This window comes from Pogoniulus pusillus, chromosome 13, assembly GCF_015220805.1.
Source record: "Pogoniulus pusillus isolate bPogPus1 chromosome 13, bPogPus1.pri, whole genome shotgun sequence".
In the NCBI taxonomy this organism is placed as follows: Eukaryota; Metazoa; Chordata; class Aves; order Piciformes; family Lybiidae; genus Pogoniulus; species Pogoniulus pusillus.
The window spans coordinates 23,533,786-23,561,290 of NC_087276.1; the positions used below are offsets into that span (position 1 = coordinate 23,533,786).

The 27,505-nt window shown below is 41.4% G+C and overlaps 1 protein-coding gene across 3 annotated transcripts in view; it reads right to left on the reverse strand.

The window, feature by feature from the left end:
• EPN2 (epsin 2) overlaps positions 1-27,505 on the reverse strand; it is a 50,213-nt gene that overhangs the window by 18,766 nt on the left and 3,942 nt on the right. For all 3 annotated transcript variants that reach the window (XM_064153531.1, XM_064153529.1, XM_064153530.1), the window contains exon 2: positions 5,673-6,443. In XM_064153531.1, coding sequence (XP_064009601.1) covers positions 5,673-6,264 — 592 coding nt within the window. In that variant the 5' untranslated portion in view covers positions 6,265-6,443. The remainder of the gene's footprint in view (positions 1-5,672; positions 6,444-27,505) is intronic.

The following is a 27,505-nucleotide window of genomic DNA, read 5'->3' on the forward strand; positions in this document are numbered from 1 at the left end:
CAGATATTCTAGGGCTACAAAGATGCTTAAGTACCTCTGTGAGGAGGAAAGGTTGAGAAACCAGCCTGCTGAGCCTGGAGAAGAGCAGCCCCAGACAGGATCTTTTCAAAGATCATCAAGAGCTAAAGGGGGAGGAGCAAAATAATGGGGCCAGACTCTTTTCAGGGGTGTCTAGCGACAGGATGAGGGGCAACAGCACAAACTGGAACCCAGAAGGTTCCATCTGAACAGAAGGAGAAACTTTGCTGTGAAGGTGCTGGAGTCTTGGAGGAGGTTGCCTAGAGATTGTGGTGTCTCCCTGTCTGGAGAGATTCCTAAGCTACCTGGCCACTGTGATCCCGGGCAAGTTGCTATGGGTGCCCCTGCTTTAGCAGGAGGGTTGGACTGGGTGATTCCCAGAGGTCACTTCCAACCCCACCATGCTGAGATTCTGTGATACTCTCTGACTAAAATGGAAGGCCACCTTGAAATGATGCAGAACAAATTCCAAAAAAGCCTTTATAAACAAAAGCATTTTGAATTTCCTACAGTCTCAAACCCAAATCAGTAATTCCTCTGAAGTATTTTGTACTCCAAGCAAAAGAGAGACAAGGCTGAAACAGATGAGTGAACACAAATTTGCTGATGCTTCACAGAACTGTTCCTAAATAATGACTCAACTTAATGTGAATAACCACTGGGAATATCAAAACTCATTATTTCAGCTAAAGAAAACTGCTCCCAAAATCTTTCCAGGTAAGAATAACAGCCCTGGCATTTCACAGGATCCATCAAAGCATTTTCCAGTCCATTTTCACCAATTCTCCATCAGACAGACTGTACAGCTAATGAATCTGATGTGAGTCAGGCAGTCAACCTCTGAGCAAAGTGCTCCTCTAAAATGAGGTCACATTGTGGATGCCACCTCATTCCTATGCTGCCACACTTGTGTAAATGAAATGAGGGCCTTAAACACACCAGCCCTGCTCTGCCAATGTTACGAAGTGCCAATCAAACCCAAGGCAGCAGATGGCCAAAGGATATGAATGGCCCAAGATAACACAGGTAGGTCCTGAGTTAGGTATCATATGATAGGACCTCTTTAATAAGCCAGGCTTCAGTAAATTTGGAGTTAAACATGAGGCAGTATAGAGAGAGGACCAACATCCTCTAGCAATCCTTTCAAGTTGAAATTAATTCAAATACATGATCTTCTGGGGACAGGAGTGCCAAGGAATTGGCTTTGTCAGGCACTTCCCTCCAGGTAGAGAATTTTCCCGTCATTTTTCTGACTCACATAATCACTCCAGCCACAGCAGATGACACTTTGCTTCCTGAGCAGCCACAGCTCAATAGTCTGGAGTGTTCCACTGAAGAGAAGAGTCGGGAAAGAACAAAGTACTCTAAGTCCCTGCATTGTCAGATCTCCCAGAAGATTCTGCAGGCCCAAGGTGCTCAAGCACAGCATGTTGCAAGTCCTCTAACCTGTCTGCCACACAGTACTGTTACACTTCTGCCACGCTGAGGATTCCAGCATAGCAACAGAGTAATATTAATATTTCTGTGTAAGCCTCTGCTGAAAGAGCACTTTAAAAAGATAGTTCTTGAATGAAGGACTTTATTAGGACCAGTAAAATCTAACAAATGCAGTCCCAGGCTTGAGCCAGCACACACTTCAGACTTAAGAGGTCTATATTAAGCACACCCTACTTCTCCCTGTGCAGCCCTAAATCCAGAATCCTATTTAAGTGGTCACTGGCAGCTGTGGATAAAACAAGGCTAGGAACAAGAAGCTGAAGTATTCAAAGAAGAGTGACTAACATCTAGCATAAAGACAGTATTTAGGCAGAAAGCCAGGTCAGAGGAAGGGATCTACTCAAAAGATTTTATATATTAACCTTATATTCCTTCCTCTTCTGAGCAGGTTTAGTTTCAGCACCACATAAGAATGTTCCCCTAATAAAGGGGAAATAAAACCTGCTATCAGATTTCATGGAACTCTGTAACATTTACACATTTTCCAAAGTAAATAAAACCTTTTATGTACCTTGTGATGAAATATTTAATAGCTCTTAATCTGAACATTAATTGCCCCTGGATGAAAGCTGTAAGATAGCCAGTGGTCTCCAGTATGTCAGCAATTGTTGACAAAATGGAGATTGGGAGGAGCTTTCTATTTGCTTTTAGCTTTACAGTATCTCTCTTGGCTCCCATTCACAGATTACCAGACCAGATAGCAAAACCATACTGGTACAAATGTTTCCATCAATAGTCAGTAAGGTTCACATGACATAATGCCCTCCCTAGAATTATACAAGCTTTACAGTGCAGAAATCTCCAGGGCCAACAAAGTCATTAAGGCAAAGCTTTGGAGGAAAGGCTTTTTTTTATTAAGAACTATCATGCTTCATCATTTCATTTTCCACAGTTTCTAAAGGACTGTTAGAGATGAAATGAAAATACCTGCAAGGAAACTGGGGGAAATGGCCTTGCCTGCCAGCATGCCTTGCCTGCAGCAGTGAGGGATGATGGTACAGCAGTTAAGAGATCTTTTTCCATCTTGATTTCTCTCACACTACATGGGCTATCAGTCCTGCTTTTATTTGCTCATAAAGGATAAATTTGGGACACAAAGAACAGCAACTCTACAAGAAAAATCTTTCTGGCTCAGCATCAAACAGAAAACCCATTTCTTAAATGCACTGTCAGATACAAGTCTACACAGATGCTTAAGCAGAGCAGAGCAGCAGTTTGAGCACTGCAAAGTTTACAGTCAGAGCTGTACAGTGCAGCTAATTCAACACTCTGGAGAATCAGCATATAAAAAGGGTCCACTGACTTCTCCAATATTGCACTTTCAGTAACTGACAGAAGGGGAAAGAGATCCTTCAGGCACAATCCAGACACGTTATTCACTGAAATTACTTGTTTCCCGAGTGATCTGTCCTGGAGAAGCTATTCAGCTCTTTCAGCCAGCTCTTCAGCAGGAGAAGTATCAAAAGTAAGGAAGACATTCTATAGCCAAAGAATTATCAAAACCTGCAACTCTCACCATTGCATCCAGCACAGAATAAAGTAAAATGCACCAGGAGTCTGAGAAATTAAACATTTCATTGGTTAAAAAGCAGTTACATTCTCATTTGGATGTTAATCAGATATGTTAAATATCGAACAAAGAGGGTGCATGTACATTTTTAGTAGGCAAATCTCATGCTATAGATTGCAAATCTAAATGCCTCTGATCTCTTCTTCAAAGGCCCAGAGGAACAAAAGACAATTCTACCGGCATATACAGCACAGCAAGCACATCTCAGAGCTGCTGTAAGGCGAGTATTTCCAAGGAGCCAGGCATCACTTAATGCCTTTCACAGATTTCACTGAATCCATGTTTTCAAAACAAAAGGAGGGGTTTGTTATAGACTAAAAGAAAACAATGTCTGATACAATCTCTTTCACTTTAAATAATGAAAAGTATCATTTTCATTAAGTTTAGAAGGCACAAGAATAACCCCAGGTTCGTGTAACAGATTGTCTGGATTTTGATGAAACCCCTTCCTCGTTTCCTAAGATAAAGGATGAAGCTCTACATAAAGTTCTCCATTACTGGAAGCAGAGTTTCTCTACAACAAATTAAATCATACAAAAAAACCCCAAACATGTTTAAATTTCAAAAGATACAGATCATAAAACCTAACAACCATCTGCATTTTTTAATAGATAATTTAAGTCCAGGAAAGTCAACAACAGAAGAAGAAGCTGAAGTAAAAGAGCAGCCTGAGATTTCTAAAGCTTCTTAGGTACATACTTATGGGGGAGGAGAAAAAAAAAAAGATTAAGAAACCATTACCTCAAAAGCAACCCTGCAAATAGAGATGCACAGCAAAGGCACAGGCAGGGAAATGAGAGTGTGCAGCAAAATCAGCACTGCACTGACAGAACCACCAAACCTGCCTCTTGACATCTCCCCACCAAAATCCTTCAAGTGTCCAAGGAACAATTCACAAACACACCCTGTATTGCTCAAGCCTTGCTATAAGGAATAGTTTGAAGCCTCTGGTAGCATTTAACATGGCAAACAATAGTTACACACTAATTAAAGTTAAGAGCTGATGAAGTAACAACCCTGTGGAACAAACCAAAGGTGTGCTCAGCATACCTTAGTGACTAACACTGCAGTCCAGCAGCCTCAGGATGAAAACAACAGTATTTCAAGCCAGCTCCTAAGTAAGATTTTTTTGTCCACAGAGATCTCCAGACCTCAGAAAAAAAAAGGGGCTGTTGTGGTATTAAATAGAAATGTTCTTCATAGTAACAAGTGATAGGACAAGAAGGAAATGGCCTCAAGTTGCATCAGAGGAAGTTTAAGTTTGGTATCGGAAGAAATGTCTTGACGGAAAGGGTTCTCAAATGCTGGAGCAGGCTTCTCAGAGAAGTTGAATCCGTGTCCCTGGAGGGCTTTAAAATCATGTAGATGTGCTGCAGAGGTATACAGTTTAGCACTAGACTTGGTAGAGTTAGAGAACGGTTAGGCTAAATGATCTTAAACCATTCTACAATTCTTCAAAAGCTCACACTGAACCAATGCTCGAGTATTGTTACATTGTTAGCTGGGAAACAGTAAACATTCTCATACTTGAAAACCTTTATGCACTCTTTTTGAGCCCTCCATCCTTGATTTGATCTGCTTTCTCCTACTGTCTTCTTCAGAAAATGTCCTTGCATGCCAGGGGACTGCCACTATTCTACTTATCATTTGAGCACACCTTTGGGGGACAGGACACAATAAACTTCAGGTTCTTAGAAGTAGTGCTCAATCGATTCACCACGCTGGCTCAGTTACAGTCCTCCACACACGGTAAGCCTTCATTTAAAGCAAAGATTTTCCTTCAGAATTAGACCACAACCACTGACACTCCAGCCAAAGCAGCTTTCATGAGGTCATTACTTATATTAAGAAGGACTTAGTGCCAAATCAGGCCTCTTCCTAACGTGACAAGGAGTTCCCCCAAGCAGTGCTAGAAAGAATCTCCTCTTCCCACATCACTGTATTATTTTAAAGATGAAATAAAGTATTTTGTACTGATACTTGCATGTCAAATGCTGATAATATAAACAAACACAGATGTATTCAAAGCATCACTGGTCTAGGAACTGCTGAGCAAACATAGGAAACTGGATACCAACACTCTTCCCAAAATACAATTGCAGCAACATAACATAACAGAATGATGCAGGAAATATTCTGCACTTCTAATTTTTCTTCCTGAATTATATCTAAACCAAAAAGAACTCAACAAGTTTTCAAGTATTCATTTTAAAGCTAGAAACAAAAAAAAACTTCATTCACAATCTCCTTCCTGAGGCTGGGGCCCATCACATCAAACACTGGAAAACATTCACCAAAGCAGTTTGACAACGCTACCTTTGGGAACTGACAGCAAACAGCCGCTTCTAAAATTGATTTATGTCAACACACATTGTCTCCAAAACAAATATTTAACTAGTCATTTGAAGAGATATTAGTGCCATGGAACAGGCCTGCAAAGACTCAGCCACCGCAAAAAGCCCTTGCAGTCAGCATAAGCACATCAGTGCTCCTGGCAGGAACCTTTTACTCTCGTCTCTAACAGAATTACAAAATCTCTCAAAAAAAAAGGAAGAGAAACTTTTTATGCATGCTTGGTTTTACTTACAGCCATGGTAAGACGCTGGAGATCCTCCAGACTTTCCATATTCCTGCTCTGAGTAGCTGGTGGATAGATTTGGCTGACTGGAGCCTCGGCCAAAGGTGATCTGATTGCTGCCCACTCCGGTGGCCACCTGAGCCATGCGTTCTTTGGTCTTCAGGGCTTGGGCCCTCTCTGTCTTGAGTCGCTCATCATCCTTGAGAAGAGACACCAGCTGCTTGGATTTCTCCCTCACATTGATGCCTTGGTCTTTACCATCTCGATCTATATACTGGAAATCTTTCAATGTCTGGATAGCAAAAATATTCTCTTTACACTGCTGTGCCACTCGCTCCGAACCAGTTTTAATCAGGTAATCTAGCAGAGTAAGGGCCTTGTAGACGTGTCGCCAGTTCTTGCCGTGGTCATTCAGGCGTTTCCAGATCATGCTCATAATTTCAGAAAAGGCCACAACATTGTATGTCAGATCTGCTATTTCAGTCATTAATGAACTGGAGGGACCCCAGGGGTCATTCGAGGTCGCTTCTCGAACTTTTATTTCAGCCTCTGAGTAATTGTTCACAATGTTCTTCATCTGCCGTCTGATTGATGTTGTCATTTTTATTTCCCTTTTCACCAAGACAGATTCCAGAACACAAACAAAAATGAGCTATATTTGCTCTGCTAGGAACGTTTCTGAACTGCGAAGGCTCCGTATCAGTGGCTTATTTGTAACACGTTCCACTACAATCATTTCCCCTCTTCAAGAGAATGACACAAGAAAGCGAAAATCATGACCTGAGTGAGGAAAGAAAACAAAGCACATGAGTCATGGCTTTAATTATTCCCACATGGAAAGCAATCTACATAGAGAAAGTAGTTTTAGCATGGGGGGTGGACTAACTGACCCCCAGAAGTCCCTTCTGACCCCTACCATGCTGGGATTCTGTAAAGTTTTGCTGGCAAAAACTGATTAATTTTCTTGCAGGATTTCTTTAGGACCAACTTACTCTTCTCATAAGTAATATTCAACATTGGAGATGAAAACCTGACATGCTAAAGCAGGAAGATCTCCACGCTGATGCAAATGCAAAATTCTATGAGCAAAACAGAAACAAAGTCTACAAAACTACTTCTGGATTTAGTTTCCCAATAACCTGTGTGTTTAGTTTCCCACAAGGCAAAACCCACCTAGAATCTGTAATAACAGATATGCAATCCCAGCAGGCTGAGAAGAAACTACCTTAGAAATTCCACACTTAGCAGCCATTAGCTTCCCTCTAACAACTGACAACTGCAGTGCACTACCACCAGAGATTCCTACAGAGCACTGAGAGAGCAGAGCTTCCTAAACACTAATCAAGCCATGTCTGAAACTTCAGCTAAGTGCAAAGTACACTCAATTCTCATTTTCAGGTCAGAGATCTTCAACAGTGCTCCGCACTCCACTGAGGACCAGGGAGGAGAACCCAGCGCCAGAAGGCCACACTCCCACTCAAGGTCACCTTTAATGCTAAGCAGATTAAGGGGGAATTTTGTTTTTTTTCCAAATGCATTTACTTTGTGCATTTGACAACACTCATCAAATCCATGTTTTCTGCTCCATGTGTCATTTGCACAGCACAGAAGAATATTTAATCATAGGAAAATTGAATTGTAAGACTGCAATAACTGACAAGAGAACCCAAGCACAAACTCTGGAGCTAGAAAGCTGTTGCAGTTATTTATTTAAAGTCACTGTTTCCAGCAAGCAGAGGCTTGTAAAGCTTTGGAATACATTACTTGGGTGAACTGGCAGGTCTTGCTATTATTTAACACAGAACAGTCTTTGATATTCACCAGTTGCATGAACACTAAGCCCTGACTCTGTAAAGGAACTTACCACATTACCAGAGCTTCCAAACTCAAGATGTCCTCTAATAACATTTCTCCAAACACAACAAAGAAGCAGCAGCAGTATCACTTACAAAAGGCAGAAGTAAAACAGAATTAAGTGCCAACTCAGACAACAGACAGCTCTACAGTGACCTTCTCAACCTAAACGCATGTTGCACCCTTCCTAGAAAACCATTCTGGTCAAGTACAACTACTACAGAACAGCTCCAGTGAGGTACTGTAGTTTACTTTGTTCCACTAAAGTTATTTTTTTGTCAGAAGAAAAAAATATCATACAACATTAAATGAGATCAACACTAAACTTCAGGTAACCTGCATCCACCCTAGTCTTTTCCCAATATCTAAAAGCAGCTGTAGAAGAATGACACTCTGTTGTCAGAAAGCTGGTAGCAACAGGAATAAAATGAAGCATCTTCTCCTGGCACATGTACAGGTTTGTTGTGCACTGTAAACCCAGAATCTGAAAAGGCTTATCCTATATAAAAAAATCCCAGGTGTTCATAACTGCTGCTTCACTCCAAATGTCCAAATCTGGTCACTCTCTAAGTCTCAAAAGCAGAGGTATCAATAAACCCCAAACTTAACACACACTCCCTTATTTAACCCAAATCATTTCTTCTTGTCAATCATGGATAAGCCAAGTTCCCAGACAATGCTGAAATAAATTATCCAAGGAAGTGACAGCATCTGGTAGAAAGACGGTCATAGAAAGAACTAGCTGCAGGCAGTAACTTCTTCAGCTGGTAAAAGTGGAGGCAGCAGAGGATATAAGTGCCAATCTCATTATGAACACAGTCATACTGATGATATTGATCCCAGAGTAAGAACAAAGCCTCCCTATAAGGACTGAGCTTTTCACCCAATCAGAAAAGCAGTAAGTAACCCACGAGAACTATGAATCTCCTAAATCAGTTTGATAAAAGGTCCACTAAGCCAAGCATCTTCAGATACAAGTCCTCAAGCAAAGGGTATGGAAAAATAATATATATATATATATATATATATATATTGCCTTATCAGCAGCTTAGGCACCTTAGATGCAATCTGTGGTGGAGGCTCTACAGCCAGCAATGGGCACAGTGTCTCTACCAATCCTTTTTTGAAGGCGCTTGGGAGACATTTCTCATTTCACCCTCAGCAAGCACACAACAGTGCAGTGAGCACTCTCCACACAGAAGTACTTCAGCTCACTTTAATCTTGGACATTTATTCTTCAAGCTGTACACATGAGGTATGAGTTCATGAAAAACACAAGCAGAATTCAGGTCATATCATTCATAATTCCACAGAAATTGGCCATCTCTTTCTGAACTGAGGATCTGAAATTCAATCCCTCTATATAGAAGCTGCTCCAAATGTCCAATCATCCCTGATGTCTTTCCATGCACATACTACACTCCCATTTCTTGATATACAGACACCACTCCAAGCACTCTGCATTTCAGATTTGGCAGCAACAGAAGTATGTATCACAGTATAATCACTTACTGCTCACGATTTCCTATTCTTTATCAAATACTTTCTAAAAGTGTATTTACCTTTTGGCACTTGTGCCAAAGCACATAAAACCAGGGTCACTTCTGCTCCCATTGTCGCCACACTGAGGCAATTTCACCTCCCATTTTATCACTCAGCAGGTCTCAATCTTTCATCCTTCCTTTCAGTTCAAGATTTGTTTCAAATTTGACTTACTTGGTTCAATTTGGCCACTTTATTACTTGGAGATGATCTGGAAAAGCGTTTGTAAGAGCACTGAGCTCTGGCAGGACACTTCACTGGGAACAACCTCTCCCTGTGAGAACCAGGCATTTGCTCCTAACCTCATTTCCCGTCTTTTAACTCACTGTAAATCTATTAAAAACATTCTTGTCTTATGAGAGTTTTGTTTCTTTAAAGGCCAGGCATAAGAGGCCTCACTAAAATGGTTTTGTACACTGTATAAGCAAATGCCTCACCTATCTGCACCTCCCCTACCAAAGACAAAGAGAAGTTTGTTTTATTACTTGTTACATCTTCATCAAAAAAATCACTTTAATACCACTCACAGTATTTGGGAAGGTAAATTTTACAGTTCATGGGAACACCTACTACTTCTCAGCACACCAGCTCTGGCCAGTGAAAGAAATACCTGAAGAATTAATCCTAATCACACCATGAGCAGGCAGAGGGACAATCAGGGTGTGTTTTCACATGCCATACCTAGCTAACTGTAAGCCAGCACCAAACCCAGTGGCCTCCCAATCCTCCAACAGTTTCCCCATTTTCTCTCTTGCATCAAATATAACAATTACACAACAGCACAGTAAAACTAATCAACTTCAGGTCTCACAGAAAATTAGCTCTTCAGCAGTGGCTTGTTTTCTGTCACATCAGTAAGGTGACCAGGCTGCAGTGCGACACAGTCACGCTCTGCTGCAAGGCAGACTGTGACAGGACTAGAAACAACCCAATGCTGGCCTTGCTTTTAGAGAAGGTAATTAAATGTAACGTAAAGATATAAGCTCCAAAAACAGTACCTGAAAGAGCAGAGTCTTTTTTCCTGCCCAGCTGTATCACACATTAGAAACCTGTGCACATGGTGTGAGAGCAGAATCCAAATGAACAGTGGCAGGACTCAAGGCTCTGCTGTGCTTTCCATACAGAGTGTAGCTAAATGAAGGAAAACCATTCCTGGCTTTGCTGTGAAGTGGGAGCAAGAAGCAGAATAAAAGTCATAGCCTGACCCAGAGGAGAGAACCCCATATTTGGATAACACTCAGGTTTATGTTTAGAATTTATGAAGTGAATTACTAACAAAGCTGCACCACAAAACAATTGATCCTGGAGTTATACACATGCAGAAGATCCTATTCACTGCAGCTCCAGCCTCCAGACTGGAAGCTTTCCTTCTGAAAAAGGCTACTAGCAGAGAGTAACCCTGGAGTAGTCCTTTGAACAACCAACAGAGCAAACATTTGAAGAAGAGAACAAAATTGATCAAGTGAAATAATAATTTTTCACCCTTCCAGAAAATTAAAGCTATCACTTATTACCCTGTGACAGACTTGGAAACCATCAATCCATTACTGCTAGAACAATCCTTTACTTTTGTGTCTTTGATTCATGAGAGCAACAAGCAGAACATTAATTCCTGTTTTTCCCCTTCTCATCCTATTCTCCTTTTAACCCACTAAAGACAATTTATTCTAAACTTTATTTTACCCTATTAAAAACACAGAGGATGACTGGAGTGGAAAGAAGATGGACTTTTTAATCCCCCTCATCTAGTCCTACCAATACTCAACATAACAATTTTGGCAGCAGAGGTAATCCTCAGCACACATTTCAATACCTGCTTTACAAACTCTCTGCTTCCAAACCACAAAACCGAAGCATTTCACTTGACGGCTGCAGGTCTTGAAGCGCTGTAACAGCCTATCTCATGATTGAAGAGATCAAAAAGCCAGCTATCCCTACTGCATGAAAGCAAGGAAGCGTTTCTAATGCATGATCAAATACTTAGAGAGAAAGTTTAGGGTTGTTTTTTTTTTACCCAGAGACCTCAGTGAATTAACTTCTCACAACAAACCACAGGGCAGTACAATGCACTTGCAACTTCAGCAAAAATCTGAGTTTGCATTTTGAACAGCACGGCTGCAAAGGAAGCAGAAAGTAAATCTAGCTGATGAAAGCTGCTGTTCCTCTCTTGCAGCAGGAAAAAGGCCATCAGCTTGTAGAGATTTATTTAAAAGGTTAAGCTGAGGGAAAAGAGGGAGTTGTTAGTATGTTTGCTGTAGATTAGTCTGCCTCGTTTTTAATTCCTTGGTCCCTACAAGCCATTTTCTAAGTAACCTGTCATCTTTAGATAGAAAATGAAACACACACCAAGTGGGTGACTCACCTATGCTATCAAGGGTAACCTGGAGGGCAATATCCCATTTCCTTTTCCTACACCAATAGTTGCATCGCACACTAACCCCTCCTGCACCTGCGGAGGAACAAGCCCCTGCACCAGTACAGGTGAAGGGTTGTTCTGCTGGAAAGCAGCTCTGCAGAGAAGGACCTGGAAGTGCTGGTGGAGAACAAGTTCACCATGAGCCACAGCAATGGGCCCTTGTGGCCAAGGCAGCCAGTGGCTGCCTGGGGTGCATTAAGAAGGGTGTAAGCAGGTCAGGGCAGTATTGTGTCCTGTCCTGAGTTCCCCTGTTCAAGAGAGACAGGGAACTACTGGACAGGGTCCAGTGGAGACTATAAAGATGCTGAGAAGCCTGGAGCACCTCTATGAGGAGGAAAGACCTGAGGCTGTTCAGCCTATAAAAGAACAGCCCCAGGGGGGACCTTCTCAGTGATCAATAACAGCTAAAAGATGAGAGGCAAGAGGGTGGGGTCAGACTCTTTCCAGTGGTGTCCAGCAACAGGTGAAGGGGCAACAGGCACAAACTGGAACTGAGAAGGTTCCATCTGAACAGAAGGAGAAAGATTTTTGCTGTGAGGATGCCAGCCTGATATAGTGTGAGGTGTCCCCACCCATGGTAGGGGGGGTGAAATGAAATCAACCTAGTGGTCCCTTCCAACCCTGACTGATTCTATGATTCAAAGCCCTGGAGCAGGCTGCCCAGAGAGATATTGGAATCACCTTCTGTGGAGAGATTCCAAACCTGACTGGACATCATGGTCCTGGGCAACCTGCTGTGGGTGGCCCTGCTTTAGCAAGGAATTTGGAGTAGATCTCTGGAAGTCCCTTCCAGACCCCACCATGCTGTAATTCTATGAATTCTCACGGTGCTTTTCAAGATGCAATGTGAAGACAGAAGAAATTCTTGACTGAATTTCTCAACATCTCAGTCTCGCAAGAGGTTAAATTCAGCAAATCAAATTTACATGAGGAAACTATCTCTAATTTGCTAAGACTAACACAGAAATGAGGCCAAGCCACAAAGTCCTTCATAAGCTTAGTTCAAAGTAACAGCCACACAAATTCACCTATGTACAGGCTCTCAGCAGAGTCCATTCAGATCTCTGGAATGCAAAACTAAAACCAGGGTTTGTCTGCACTGATAAAATGCCCTTCATAGGCAGCCTGAAGGTAAATATATACACAGTCCAGCTAAGTATGGACCGGAAACAGGTATCAAGTGGGCCATAAAAATGTTTAAAATAGCATTAAACATAAGGAATTCACCAGAAATTTGCATAAAATTTTAATTACCAGTGTTACAGGCAACGTATATTAAGTTGGATTAGACACTTACAGTTAAGTAACATGCACAAAAAAAGAGGGGGATTTTCTGTATGCAGTTATTAATTCAGCCACTCTGTGATTTCAACACACCTTAAATGTACATCTCCCCAGTCAAGAAATACAGGAAAAGACAGCTACAAGTTTTCATCCAAAGAGTCATACTCCAATACAAAGATTCTTCTGGCAATCACTAGAAAACACACTCGAAGAGCTCAGGGAGATTCCCTTACTCGGTTCAAAAGGACAGTCCTCAGCAGCTGTGCTGACAACTGAGGGACCAACATTGACCTGCTGCAATACTGGGGACATAGGGGGCTATGAAGAGGCCGGTTTGCCGCTAAGCAGCTTTGTATAATCACAGAAAGGTAGAGGCCGGAAGGGACCATCCATGACAGCACATCCTCTGAACAAAGCGATAGGAACAGTACCACCCAGGATATTTGCACCTCACCATCATTCCAAAGGAATGGAAGCGAAATATAAAGCCTTAAAGAGCCACCAAGCACCTCCCCTAGCCCAAGATCTGCTGCGGTGGTTGCTAGGAGAAGCTCCAATTTAACATAAAACCGAGGCTTGTGCCACTCTGAGGTGCGAGCACACACAAATAGCTAGAGAGCTGCTCTCCTTGCTGCCAAGGTGGAATGAGACAGACAGGCAATCCCTGGGGACCCATACTCCAGGATAAATCGGAGAACCCAGGGCCTGGAGAGCAAAGAATCAAACTGAGGAAAGTGCTGCCTGCTGCTGATTAAGGCAGAAGCTCCCCCAGACAGACAAACACTGACACCACACCCGCACTGAGCAAAAAGCACAAATCCAACTGTAGCAGCAAGCTCCTGTTTATGGCAAAGGAAAAGGATTCCCATTGTCTAACACTGTAAATTCACATCCCAGCTTTCTTCTGGTTCCACGTACAAATCCAAACTCACTGTGCTCTTGGTCTCATTCTCCACACACAGGAACCAGAAATCCCTGTCAGAAATATTAAGCACAAGCCTTTGTTTAAACTTCAAAAACAGAATAATCAATTTAAAAAAATAAGCAACGTTGTTTTTCTTACACTGGATCCCACACTGCTGGAAGAATTTTCAGACCTAATTCTTTCACCTTTCCCCCCCCATCCTTCATAAATAATTCTCACAGAACAACTGGATGACCAGAGGCTATCACTATACTGCCTAGAGTGTAATATCCTATTGCAATACAAACACTGTTCCCAAAAGCAAACAGGAAGAGGGGCAACTGCACACTGTGGCCACTTGGAGAGGAACATTAAGAGAAGTAAAGAAGCTTGGCACTATACATAAAAGCCAACAAGCAGCACACTTATTAGCTCTCTCTGGCTATTGTACAGCAGAGAAAACAGCAATTCATGTGGGTAAAACAGTCAAATGAAGATACTGAAATTACCATCAATGCCCTTCCTCAACCTTCAAAATTGTTTAGGAAATGAGTTACAAATACAGATTGGCAAACGGTTTGAAGAACAGGGCTAAGGCCAGAAGAAAGGTTTCATTTCCATTTTTCACAGCTTAAATGCTTGTCTGCTTCAGTGTAATTTCTGAGAAGAGGAAATGGTTCAAAATTCAAAGTTTTGGAAGCTTTCCACTCCCTTTTACAAATGAGAGAACAAGGTTAGCTTTCACAGACAGCAGGTGGCCAAATTATTTCTTTATTTAAAGAGTTAATGCTGAAAATTAATTCTCCTTCACATTTATGCATATTCATGAACCCCAAGGTTAGATTCTACACTGACTCTCAAGACTCACAGAGAAAAAAACTAACTCCAGCTGGAAGGGCCACTTAGTTGTAAAACAGATTTGCTTAAGTTTTCTTTATAACACCTTTTCTTACTTCATGTCTACTTAAATTACCAGGGCAGTGCTTGAGCTCACTGGAGAGCTTATCTCATTACTCAAGAGTTACAGAAAGCAGTAGAAATCTAAGTTGCATCCTGCAGTGAAGAACAACCAGTGCTACCTCATCATTTTGCTTTGGGATCCAGCAAGCCAGAGCTGTCAGACATTCCCTGTTAGGTCTGACTTTGCAGCAGGTAAGGTAGCTAGAACTACTGACAGTGTGGAAATACACTCCCAAGTGCTGGGTAGGAGGACAGCCTCTGCGAGAGCCCTGCAGATCACCACAAACGATCCAAAGCCGGCCTACACTGGAGATCTAATTTTAGGATTACAAGCTTTGACATCTCTTTATAAATAACACATTCCTCCTTCTGTGGCTGGGCCAAGTGTCATCAATGGCACTACCTACATTTCAGAAGGAACTCAGGTTCCCCCTGGTAATACAGCAAGCGCTGGGTGTGTAATGAGTAACAGAATATTGCAGGATACAGAGTAAGGTCAAGCCAGTATGCACTGAACCAGGAATTCTAAATGCAAATTAATCCAACAGGGCAGTGGAAATGCCTAGCTAAACTTTCACAAGGAATTTGTTCTCTAGGGATTACCTACTTGAATGAAAGCACTTTGCCTTTTATTCTCACAAGTAGACTAGGAAAACTAAAAATCACCCCAGTGCGTGCCCCAGCAAAAAGATAACAATCTGGAATACACTGGAGCTACCAAGTGGATTTGAGCAGCATTTTCAACTGAATTGGAGACAGTAGGAGACATTTCTCCTCTTTTTTATTTTCACCCTTGTCAAAGGATGTGTTTTACAATCTATCACAAATCAGAAAGTCCAGCCTCGTCACTTAGGCTGCTTACTGGGTGACAGCCACCTGCCAAAGGCAAGTCATTACACCTTCTCTGCCAAGAGCTAACAACCCTACTAGATCAGCTTGAACACAGGAGGAACTGCAGCTAATGCAGCCTAAAAGCTTCCAGGACCACAAAATGTTGACCACACTCTTTAAGCCATGGTGTTTTCTTACAAAGATGCATTTTTTTTAATTTAAAGCTGACAGGAACTACTACATTCATATATATGTGTGTGTATGTGTGTTGTGTTTATGTCTCAGACTTGATATTTTGGAAAGGTACCTGCTACTCACAATTAACCAATGATTTCATTAACTAAACTCGGTTTGCATTTTATTATTATGAAGCAGACATCACCATGTGCAGTTTCTCCTATCCACCTACACACCCCAGACATGAAACCACATCAATAAATTCAGTAGGCCAAAGGCAAATGCTCACCATGACAAAGATTAAGAGGGGAAAAAAAACAGTTTAAGTCTCCATGTGTCTACCTTTAGCCTGTATCTGGGGCTAAACTACAGTAGTTGCTCTCCCACCTCCTCAGCAGAGAAGGGGAACTAAGAAAAGGTGAGAAGACCCATGGGTTGAAATGAAAACTAATTTAATGAAACAGCCAAACTGATCCCAATGCCAGTATAAAATTATACTCAGCCCAATGAGGGTACAGCAGCCACAGTGAACAGGAAAGCAGCCCTTGGAAGCAGGGCAAGGAAGGGGAACCAAGCTCAGGAAAAGGCCATGCAGGAAGCCCTCCTCTCCTCAGCAAACTTACCCCTTTAACTGAGCACAATGTTCACGATACGGCATACACCTGGAGCCTCAGGGCACCTGCTGTGGCTGACTCCAAACTACTCCCAGTCTGCAGCCCATAGCTGGCCTGGGATTCTGTCCCAGTAAAACCATGCCACCATGTTACTACTGGTAGGAGTTGAAAGACTAGTACTTTTACTCTAAGACACAAATTTCTAATTAAAAGGATTGCTGAAGGCACAGTACAAGCTCTGCAAAGCCGTATCTGTCCATAAAGCCAGACCACTACCATTTTCCTTCCATTGAGTACTGGCTGCTAGTACAAACTACAAGCCTGTAAAGAAAAAGGAGTTTAGTATCCTACCTACAATCATCAATGCCCTAAAACTTAATTCAACTATCACAACTGCTAACAACTAACTTGAGGCTACCTTAGCCCTCAGAAATTAAGCTACATGCAGCTGTACCCTCATGACTAAGTTGCTATAAAACCATAATGCAGGAAATGTATATCCTAAAACCTGCTATGTGCCCCACTTGAGGAATGTTTTGGCCAAAAGCCAGAGAGGAACTGAGGATATGTCTTCATCTTACACTCTACTCTCAGCTGGCTGAGGGCTGCTGCTGAGGAGAGCATCCTGCTCCTACCTGCTCCATGTCCTGCTCCTACCCACTTCACCATCACAGGCGAGATCTGGAGACAGAAAGGGTTCAGTGAGCTAATCTCAAAAACTGGGGGAGGTGAGGGGGAGAAGGATAGCTGGGGTTTCTGACAGATCAGGTCACCAAACCAATTCATCCCAAGGTCACTCTCATTACCCTAAAGTGCACTACAAATTGGGGAAGTAACGTTCATCTCAACAGCAATCTACAGTTACGTATCACAAGGCAAAATGTAAAGCTGCACCCTGAAAGCTCAAATTGGTGGTGAAGTTAAAGGTGATGGGTTTATTCCGGGCTTGCTTTCAGCAGGTAACAGTGCAAGAACTGCAAATGGGGTTTTCAGCAAAATTGCCTTTTATTCCCTAGTAACAGGAACAACCTCATTTTGTTTCATGAAGAAGACAGCCACAAAAAAAAGGAAGGAAATTTGGTCATCTACTCTTTTAAAATTGGCTCCCGCCTTAAAATCTTGGCCTCACCCTTTTACACACAAATTTTAGCTATCTGCCCTCAGCTCTCCCTCCTCCATACCTTTATCTTTTCACGCTGTACACCACGCAGCTTCCAAAATCCTTTCCAAACAATCCTACCTCTTTTCTCTTTTCCTAACAGAGCTGTTTAACATACCCAGCACTATACCTCAGTAGGAAAAGCAATTCCATCCAAAGGAGAGAACAGAACAACCCTGCCATCAGTAGCCTGAATTTAGACTGGCTTAGGCTCACCATGAAACAGCACTCAAAAATAATGCCAGTCACTCTGGTCTACTTCAGGGCTGCCCCAGTTCCTGTTTTTTGAGCTATATTCTTAAGTTTATCTTTGATGGAAGTGAATCACTAGAAGACTCCTCAAAAAAAAAATCAGCATGTTTCCTATAAAGATTTTTCCTCATTATGCTACTTGAAACTTTCCAATTCCTTCATTCAGGCACTAATAAGAATCATCCCTTTGGAGAGATTCAAATATTTGTTATTATTGGTTTGTTATTTTGGAGGGGAGTTGGGGAGGGAGGAAAAAAAAGTCTGGCTCAGAGCTGCCAGTATATCTAACATTCTTTCATGCAGCTCTACAAAAATTTTCAGCTGTCAGTGTAACAATTGCAAATGTTCTCTGAACCTCTCTTTCAGCACTAATATTCTACCTACTGTTTTATCTATTCTGGTTATTTAGACGGAAAATTATTTGAGTGGGAGTTAGCTTGCTCTTCTCAGAAAGGATGACAAAGGCTTGTTACTCAAAAGCATCTGTGCCTGTTCCATTACTAAAGGTCATTTTCTTCCAGTCAGCTCTTGCAGAGAACTTTACACCCTCCTAGCTCTGATACTCTGTGACCAGCAACTTTGCACTTGTCCTTGGGACTTCAAACCCTCTGTAAAGAGTCCACATGTAGAAGACAATCTCTACCATTTGTAAACCAAAACTCAAGCCTCTGATACCTCTGAAGCAGTGAATTATCATAGAATGGTTTGTGGTTGGGTTGGAAGAGACCTGAAATATCATCTGATTCTATGATTCTTACACTAAACCCTGTACAACCTGGTCTTGAACACCTCCAGGGAGAGGGCATTCATGAACTCCCTGGGAAAGGTGTTCCAGTCTCTCACCACCTCCACTGTAAAGATTTTTTTCCTAATATTCAGTCTAAAACTACCCTTTTCCAGATCAAACACATCACTCCTCATCCCATTACTACAAGCCCTCGTCAAATGATCCTCTTCAGCTTTCTTGTAGGCTACCCTCAGGTACTGAAACATATTAAAATTGTGGCTTGCAATATGTTGGAAAGGAAAAAAAAAAAAAGACAAGTAAATCCCCTGTCTAGTGCTACTACTGTCTGTACCTCCCACAGCTGCCTGGTATCCCTGCACTGCTGATTATTCTTTTAACCACTGTTTTAATGCAAGCCATTAAAAAACCCTCAACATTCTCTCTCCCTTTGGATTTGTAAACAGATCTAAAAAGTGACTTTAAAAAACTCACCCACTCCATTTTCTAATATTTTTTTTTCCAAGAGCATTCCATCTAGTCCAAATGCACAGAAGAAATTCTAGCCCATTAACATCCATCAGCTAACAGAAGGGTAATGAATTCATCAATACTGCTACACGGCGTGGGCACAGTATCATGCTGAATCATTTAGTAACTACATTTGCAGCAAGAAGAGCTCAAACAACCCGCCTGACGCCGTCAGCAACCATCTTCCTGAAGGAGGAAAAATGAATGCATTAGGATCACCCTCAATTTCGTTATCCTTCTTGATGGGGTTGGTAGTTGTCTCTACACACCACTATTTCCATGCCGATCAAATCCTGCCTGATGTTGCTCCCTTTTGGATATCAGATTGATTGTCGAGCCACTAACACCCCTGCAATCTCCCTGCTTGTTAATGTCCAAGTGGAATATGTTAACTCTTAAACTGAGTTTTAAATTTGCAAAGAGAAAAAATAAAACAAAACAAACACCACAGACTGTTCCCTCAACACCAGGCTACTGCAACTGCTACAGTGCCACAGGCTTGACTCTGATTTTTCTCTGTTATCTATTTACAAAGCTACGCAGGGACCAGCTGCTTCCTCCAGCAAGAGGTTTTCCCTAACAGTGCTAAGTTCTAAACATAGGGAAAGCTAAAAGCTACCAAAATGAGGCACTGAGAAAACACATGAACATGAAAGTGTAACTATCAAAACGAGCCCACATCTGTGGCTGGGACTAGGAGCAGAGTGTCAGAGGAGGAAGGGAGGAAACCTTACTATGGGGTACAATGGTATTATGTTTCTGTAACAGCATAAAGGTATTTGTGGACTCAAGCAACACCAGGGGTGGTTTAAAGTTGGACATTAGAAGAAACTTCATCCCCAGACAAGTTATCAAACAGTGGAACAGGTTGCAGAGGGCAGTGGTTGAGTCTCTATCCTTGGACATGTTTGTAAGAGGCAGAGATGTGCTGTTGAGGATTACGGTTCAGCACTAGACTTGATAGAGTTAGAGAATGTTTGGACTTGATCTTAAAGGTCCTTTCCAATCAAAACGATTCTGTGATCCTTTGAAAAAAATAATGATTTAAAAAACAAGCAAACAAAATTATCCTCAAAGTGAACATGAGAAACTCCTCTGCTTGTTTTGCCTTCTCCAAGTCTGTCAGGCCTGTCCTTCTCTGCTTCAGCACAGTTTTTAGGTTGACAGCAAGTATGTGCCACTGCTGTTTATACTTTGAGTTGGTTGTCTAGTAAAGCCCAAGAATAGAAAGGGCTTTCATAAGGTATGATTTCTGTACCAAGCATGATGAATCCAGTTCTCAATACCTTTGCTTCCTTAACATAGCTCACGTCCCAGCATACATACACTCACACATGTGTCTGCATATCCTGAACTCCCAGGGCATAATTCAATTAATACTATTAAATCTTTCATGCTTCACTTCAAAGGTTTGTTTTGGTTTTTTTTTTATTTTTAATGTGTCTCAATGGTTAGCATCAATGTTTTATGTCTTCTTACTATATTTTAAATAAACTCCTCTTTTTTTTCCACTTTGATGTTTTCCTTCCTGTCAGCCCTATACTCTGTGAAGCTGCTGGAATTTTGTTTCTGCAAAATGATGACATTACAAGCTCCAAAAGTTATGTTAATCACCAAGCTGTAATCAGGGAGATTTTTTTTTCCTCCTCTTACCTGCCCTCTGGGCTGGGAGTTGGCAAAGAACCGCTTTAATCAAAACAATGTAGAAACCCATGAGGAGAGAGGATGCAACTGGGAGGGAGCGGGCTCGTATTTGCATGTTTAGCGTGTAAGCAGCAGGCGGAGCTTAATTCTCTTCTCTGGTTTCCCATGAGAGGGGAAAACGCAAAAGCCACTGCATTTTATTAAAACAGGAGTTCTGACAAAAGACTAGACGAGCTGGATGGAAGCACAAGCCTCGTGGCATCTCAAGACACATCCTTTTCACACATCTGATAGGCTCTCAATGTGGTTTAACTGTAAAACTTTGTACCAACAGCACTGCCATTATAGATTTGGTCACCATATAGACATGCATCCACACAGACACACACCTGTGACATACCAGTTCTGCTACTTAACAGAAGTTTCACTGTGAGCATCTTTTGCCAACACCAAGGCAACTCACATCAGGGTGTTTCTTCCTTTCTTTCACTCTCCCAAACCCCTATCCACTCATCACTTTTCAATTTCTAAACTTTGAATGATCAAAAAAGACAGAATTTTGATGGCATAATTCAGGCCTTTCTAGATAGCATAAACTAAAGCAAAGCAAAGCACATTTTCTTCCTCTTTTTAAAGTTTATTTTTCTTCTCATTAACAAAACTAAATCCCATTTTAAAATAAAACTAAAAAGAAACCATCATTTCCAGGGGCAGGAAAACACAATAATATTAAATATAGTATAATATGCAATGTCCAGGCTGACCCAAAAAACAGTATTAAAAATCTGGCTCTGTCCCAAAGCACTCAGATACAATCTTGTGCCTATACGCATGGAAATATGCTTCAGCATCCTGAATGCAGAGATGTTTCTTGCATTTACACCTGGAAAGCTTCAGTATTGAAATCCAAGCTTCTGTATTTGGGATCCATTAAGTCAGTGACCAGCCCCAGACTAAGAGATCCCTCACATGCTCCCAGTGAAGTGTCTGCAAACATCACTTGACCTAGAACATAAAGTGCAGGACAGAACCCCCCTCACAGACTACTGAGAGCACAACCTACAAAACTATCCTGCTGTCAATCACATCTTCAACATTCCAACAACAGATAAGACAATAGGAAGAAATTATTTCCCATGAGGGTGGTAAGGCACTGGAACAGGTCACCCAGAGAAGGCAACCTTGGAGACCAGAAGCTCACAATCAGGAAGCAGCCAAAGCCAGGTTGGGAGGGGCCTTAAGCAACCTGGTCTAGTGAAAAGTGTCCTTGGCCAGGGGCTGGAACTAGATGATCTTCAAAGTCTTCCAGACCAAACCAGTTTATGATTCTGATTTCAGTAGCCTGCAATTCAAGCAGAGCTCCCATCATGCAGAGCACTCCCCAGTATTGCACACCTTCACTTATTTAACATGTTCTGACTTTTCAAGACATTGTAAGTTCTCTTGAAGGCATCTTACGTCCATATTATTGTGAAATTCAATATATGCAGACATTATCAGTTGGCAGATAGACACCAAAATGTGAGCTACACTATTCAGTGTGCTTGAAGCAGCAGGCTAGGCAAAAGGAGATTATTCACCAGGTAGTCAGATGTAAAGAAAAGCCAGACACTTCAGTCTGTCTCAGTCTTTCGCAAAGGGCTCCATGACTTGTAAACTTTAAATGCAACACTTAAGCAGTTTTGCAGACTGAAAAAAACCTTCCCAATCTTTGATGATACACCTCAAGGCTTAAACCCGTTTTTAAAGTGACTTTTTTGTTTCATGAGCTTTTATACTTCAGCTCCTCTAAAATCTAAGAATTCTGACAGCCTAGTAAAACTACTCAACCATTTCTGCATGCTTCTTCTTATTAAATCTTCCCAAGAGAACTGGCAAACAGATAAGCACAAATATCCTTCAGAGAAGTCGCACGGGTAGAATCTTTCAGAATCTTCAGAAAGCACTTGATTTGCTGAAAGAGTACAAAAAAGATGGGCTGCAAAAACAGTCCAGTGCAGTGAGAGTCCTCCTGCTCTTCTGAGAGGCAAGTAAAATTTTCTAATTAAAAACATACATAAGAAAGTTGCAGAGATCCTCAACAACTGCAATTACACTAGGATGTACTATTTCCCTCTGCCCGTTCTAAGTACTCTCTGTCACCTATGCTCTTTATCTAAAAACATTCCAGAGGCATTATCTTTACTTCCTGAGAAACGCTATCCTATGTTGGGAGATAGTTTAACTAAATGAACTCTGCTCAACAACAGCAGCAAATAAATAGTAACAATTCTCATAAGTAACAAGCATCCCAAGCCCTTAAAAAAGAAAATCACTGCAAATATCACAGTATTAGAAGAGGCAACCATAAACCCATAATTAGCCAGTATGTGCTCAGAAGGCAAGTATTTCAGTAGATAACAGGTATCAGTCTTATGCTTTAGAATGGTTATTACAGAAAAAGGGTTTTATCAAATGATTAAATACCTGGGCAGAGACATCTCAAGGATTCACCAGATCCTCCCTGGATCTGATACTGCTACTAACGCACAATGCAGATCTCTCTCTAAACAGACATTAGCAGTCACATTCCAGCAATGTGACAAAATGGAAGGGTGTTTTTCACTGATTAATTAGCTAACTGAATAAACTCATTAAAGTTCTGTTTTTCACATGATAATTGAAGTGCTTTTCTTTACATAAACCACATGACAGAGGACACTGCTTGACCATCCATCATCGAACAGGCAGGCGTGTTAAAATAGTTCTGTTTAGAACGGAAGGATAAGGAATTAATTAATCATCTGAAATTTGAGCTGATTGCACAGGGTCAGATCAAACATTTCTGCTTTACTGCTACTGTCATAAACTTCATTCCTGTCCAAACAGAGCTGAAAGTTAAGAGAAAGGCAGGTGCAGCAGCAACTGGATCAACAGATTTGGCTGGAGAAATCCTCACTACTCACAGGAAAAGAAATTAAAAATCGTGGGTAACCAAACTATGATGCTGCTGGGGGCTGTGCACCCAGACAGCAACACACAATGTGCCACCTGAGCACAGACTGCCCACCTACAAGGAAACGTGTCTCAGGGAGTTGCTAGTGTCCACATCTCAGGAGGAAGTTACCTTTAAAAAGACTCTGTCTTTCCCTAAGGAATATCAGAAATGGGAATATCAGTTATTTTAATGAGTTTTGTCCACCACATCCTCCAAAGACAGATCGTATTTGTGAACTGTGCAACCCTTACGCCAGTGAGCAATTACTCGCACAATTAGTCCCAATGAAGTCAGAAGAATTGTTTGAGGAAGAAACTGCTTGCCAACCAAGGGTTGCACAATCAGAGTTCAAAAAAAAAAAAAGAACAAAAAAACCACCAACACAGAGAAGGATAAATTGCATCGGACAAAAACTACAATCAAGAAATAGCTGGTGACAGATTGTGATTTAAGTACAAGGAAGCGATTTAAACAGTCCAGAGCAGTTGTAATAAGATTACAAGATTCTCTATTAAGATTCTTAAAATGTCTTTGTTCCAGCAAAGCTACAAAAGGTCCATTGCCCTTGTAAAGGTTCAGAAACTACCAAATTGATGTTAAGTCTAAAAATTAATATGGTTTCAAAGTGAGAAAAGAGGGGTGGGGGGAAGGAACAAAAGAACACCCCTGACATCACCAGCACCTTTGTCACTGATGCTGACACTGTGAACTAGCATGAGCACAATGGGCAGTGCAGCATTTATCAGCAGCAAAACTCAACTAAAGAGAAGAGACCCAACAAGAAGGGCAGAGCTGGCTCTGCTCCGGTTTCTGCTGCTAAATAATGAAAACTACCAGTTTGATTTTAGAAGACATCACATTATGTAAGTGACATCTTCAGCAACGGCAGCAAAGTCTCTCTGTGGTTAAACTGCAGGGAGATTAAATCAATGCCTGGCTGTTGAATCTCTCTGCAGAACAGATGTGACACTTTAGCCACAACTCCATCATCTACCTTTAAGTAGTTACTGCTAGAACAACAGGCATCAAATTGGCCATAACTGCTGTTACACTGGGAAATAAACAAGGCAAGCAAGTCTTCAGATTTCTGTCTTCAAGGGTGGACATAAAACATCTCCAGGTAAGGTGTCTGGCATGTTTTTAAACTAATAAGCAGCTCTGGACTTTCAAAGAACAAAATTATTACTTAATTTGTAGAAGTACTGTTCACCAAGTGCTGCACTGTAAGCATAAAAGAGTGAATGATTCATAGCTTAATATTTTACTGCAAGGGATAAGAGAAAATTGAGCACCCAGCAAAACACTAAAGGTCTAAAGGTGATCAAGTGGTGCAGTAGGAAGCATGGACATAACCCACGCAGAGAGACGAGTCAGAGCTGCAATTCTGGTAAGCAACACCCAAACAGATACAAATGCAGAGTAGAAGTGAATTATGAGAGCAAGAAAGATGGGGATGGAGAGACATCTAGAAGACAACAGACAGGTGTGTACCAAGCATTCTGCCTTGGTCACCCTTCACAAGTACTCTACTTCTCAATCCTTGTACATTTAGTATTTACTAAACTACTTAGTAGTTACAGGACAAGACTCAGAAACTGCAGACAATATTAATAAAACAGGACTTGGAGGCAAGACAGGAGCAGCCAATGGTGTGGAAGAAAACTGCAGAGGTCTCATTCAAAAATTTCAACTAATCACTTCAGGCAGCCCAGGGAACTCTAGTCCTAACCTTGGGACAATCGTTACTTGAAAACAGATTATATGCATCAGGACAACCAAATATAGTATGTTTGGGATTCTTTAGAACTTTACCCAGCCACCTCTACCATAAAATTCTTATAAGGAGAGTTCCAAGGTGGAGCTGCAGCCAGTTTTGGGCTGAAACTGCTTTTACCCAGACACCCTGCTAGTGCCAGCTGCACTGGCTGCCAGTGGGGACCTGTTTCTTCCCAAGCCTCCTCAGCTCTGGACTCGTGATTCCCCACCTGGAAATAGTCAGCTCCATCGAGTCAGGGTGAATGCATGGGCAGCGCAAGCAGACCAAGGCTGACCTTGAATGCAAGCTCTCAAGGAACTAGGTAGAGGAACTACAGTTAACAGCCCTAGACGACAGGAAAAGGGGCATACAAACTATTAACAACACAGCACTGGGTCCAAGATTTGAAGTTCAATTTCTGCAACAGTACCAGAAAAAAATTTGAGGTGAAAACTATCTATACTACATTTCAGAAAAGCCTCTCTAAACACAGTGACTCAAAGCACCATTTCCATATAAAAACAGAATAGTGATTACCAAATCCTGGTAATCATCTTCAGTTGTTGGTGACACTGCAACTAGAAAACAGATTTTATATTGATTTTCTAATTAGTAGAATCATTCATGCAAAGTCCACTATTAGATATTTGCAGGTATTTAACTTCTTGAGGTAACTCTGAGCGTAGATACTACAGCTTGAAGAAACTCAGTATTGAAGATACTCTCTCCTTAAAACCTGCTTACCTCTACCTACAAAACACCTGAGAACTCTTCCATCCAACTATTTTGCCTTTTATGAATACTCTGGAGTGCTGTCATAAAATTATCCAAATCAAACTTCAAAAGCAAAGAAAAAAATGTTATTTGCAAAATGAGAAATAAGCAACACCTGCTTCTCTGTAGCTTTCTACCTCCTGCACAGCTCACCAAGGGGCTCAACTGCAAGAGCCACCCCATTCCAGACTCATTCTGAAGTTTATGGTCTCTAAATTCCCCTAGTCTGCCATACAAACATTCCCATTTCCCCCCTAGAAGAGAAAAGCAATCCTTTAACAGCCACCAAACCTTATTAATTCTGGGAGTTTTTATGGTCTTGCTATTCAGCAAACACCAGTATGTGACCAAACTGCAGCATACCAATGCTAGTGGACCTACAATTAGACCTAGCAGGTTTTATTCTCGAGGACAGCACACATGTTGTTCTCCTCCACGGTGTCTCATGCCTTCTTAATGAGCAGGCAGGCTACTGAAACACACAAAAAAACCCGCTGTTCTTTGAAGCACTCAGACAGCAGGATACTAGTACGTTTCGATACTTTCCCTGCACAGATCAGAGTAAGGCAAAGTGGAAAAAGAACATTACAGAGGTTCACACAAACCAGGCACCTTTCATTTTCTATTAGCAAAATCCCAAGAGATAATTTAGCACTGCAAATATGGCACTGGAAGGCTGGGAAGTTGCTTCCTGAGTATCAGTCATTAAATAAAGATTTTAGAGTAACTCATATTCTTCCACACCAGGCAAAAACAAAAGCCATTTCCCCATCCTACATTTGAGACATAAGAAAAGCAAGATTACGATTTTCCTAACTACTCTGGAATATATTTCTCCTAAATTTCATTATCATTTAATGATTTCTCTCTGAAAAAAAAAAAAAAACCAGACCACAAAATATATGTGGGTTTTTTTTTTAAAGGCAGTTTCTGTTTCAAGAAAGGCTATCAACATTTTTATGAAGCAACAAATTAGGCCTTTGGCATTTCACTGCAGTGATCCCAGATTCTTAAAAGCTCCAAGTTTTAAAGCAATCAAACAGCTGACAGATATAATAAAATTAGCATGATTAACCAGTTATGTAAATAATGATGCGGTCACTGCAAGCTGAATTCATTCCTGTTTGTTGCATTATGCAGCACCACTTGCACTGGACATCAGAGATTTGTCAACTACTCATTAAAAATGACTGTAGGGATAATGGACGTGAAAAACAACATGAACAGTACCAGCCAGGTCTTAGGTATCTCCTTCCTTATCAGGACAGGACCCTCAGATTAACTCACAGAGAGGGGTTTTCTTACCCAAATATTATCCAGCAGTAATTAGCTTCCACCTAGGGAACAGGTTATTTTTTGCTAAAAAGAGAGGTCCACCCTTTTAGCATCTCATTTTACCTCACATTTTTTAGAGGTAGATACTAATACTCATCTGTCAATCCA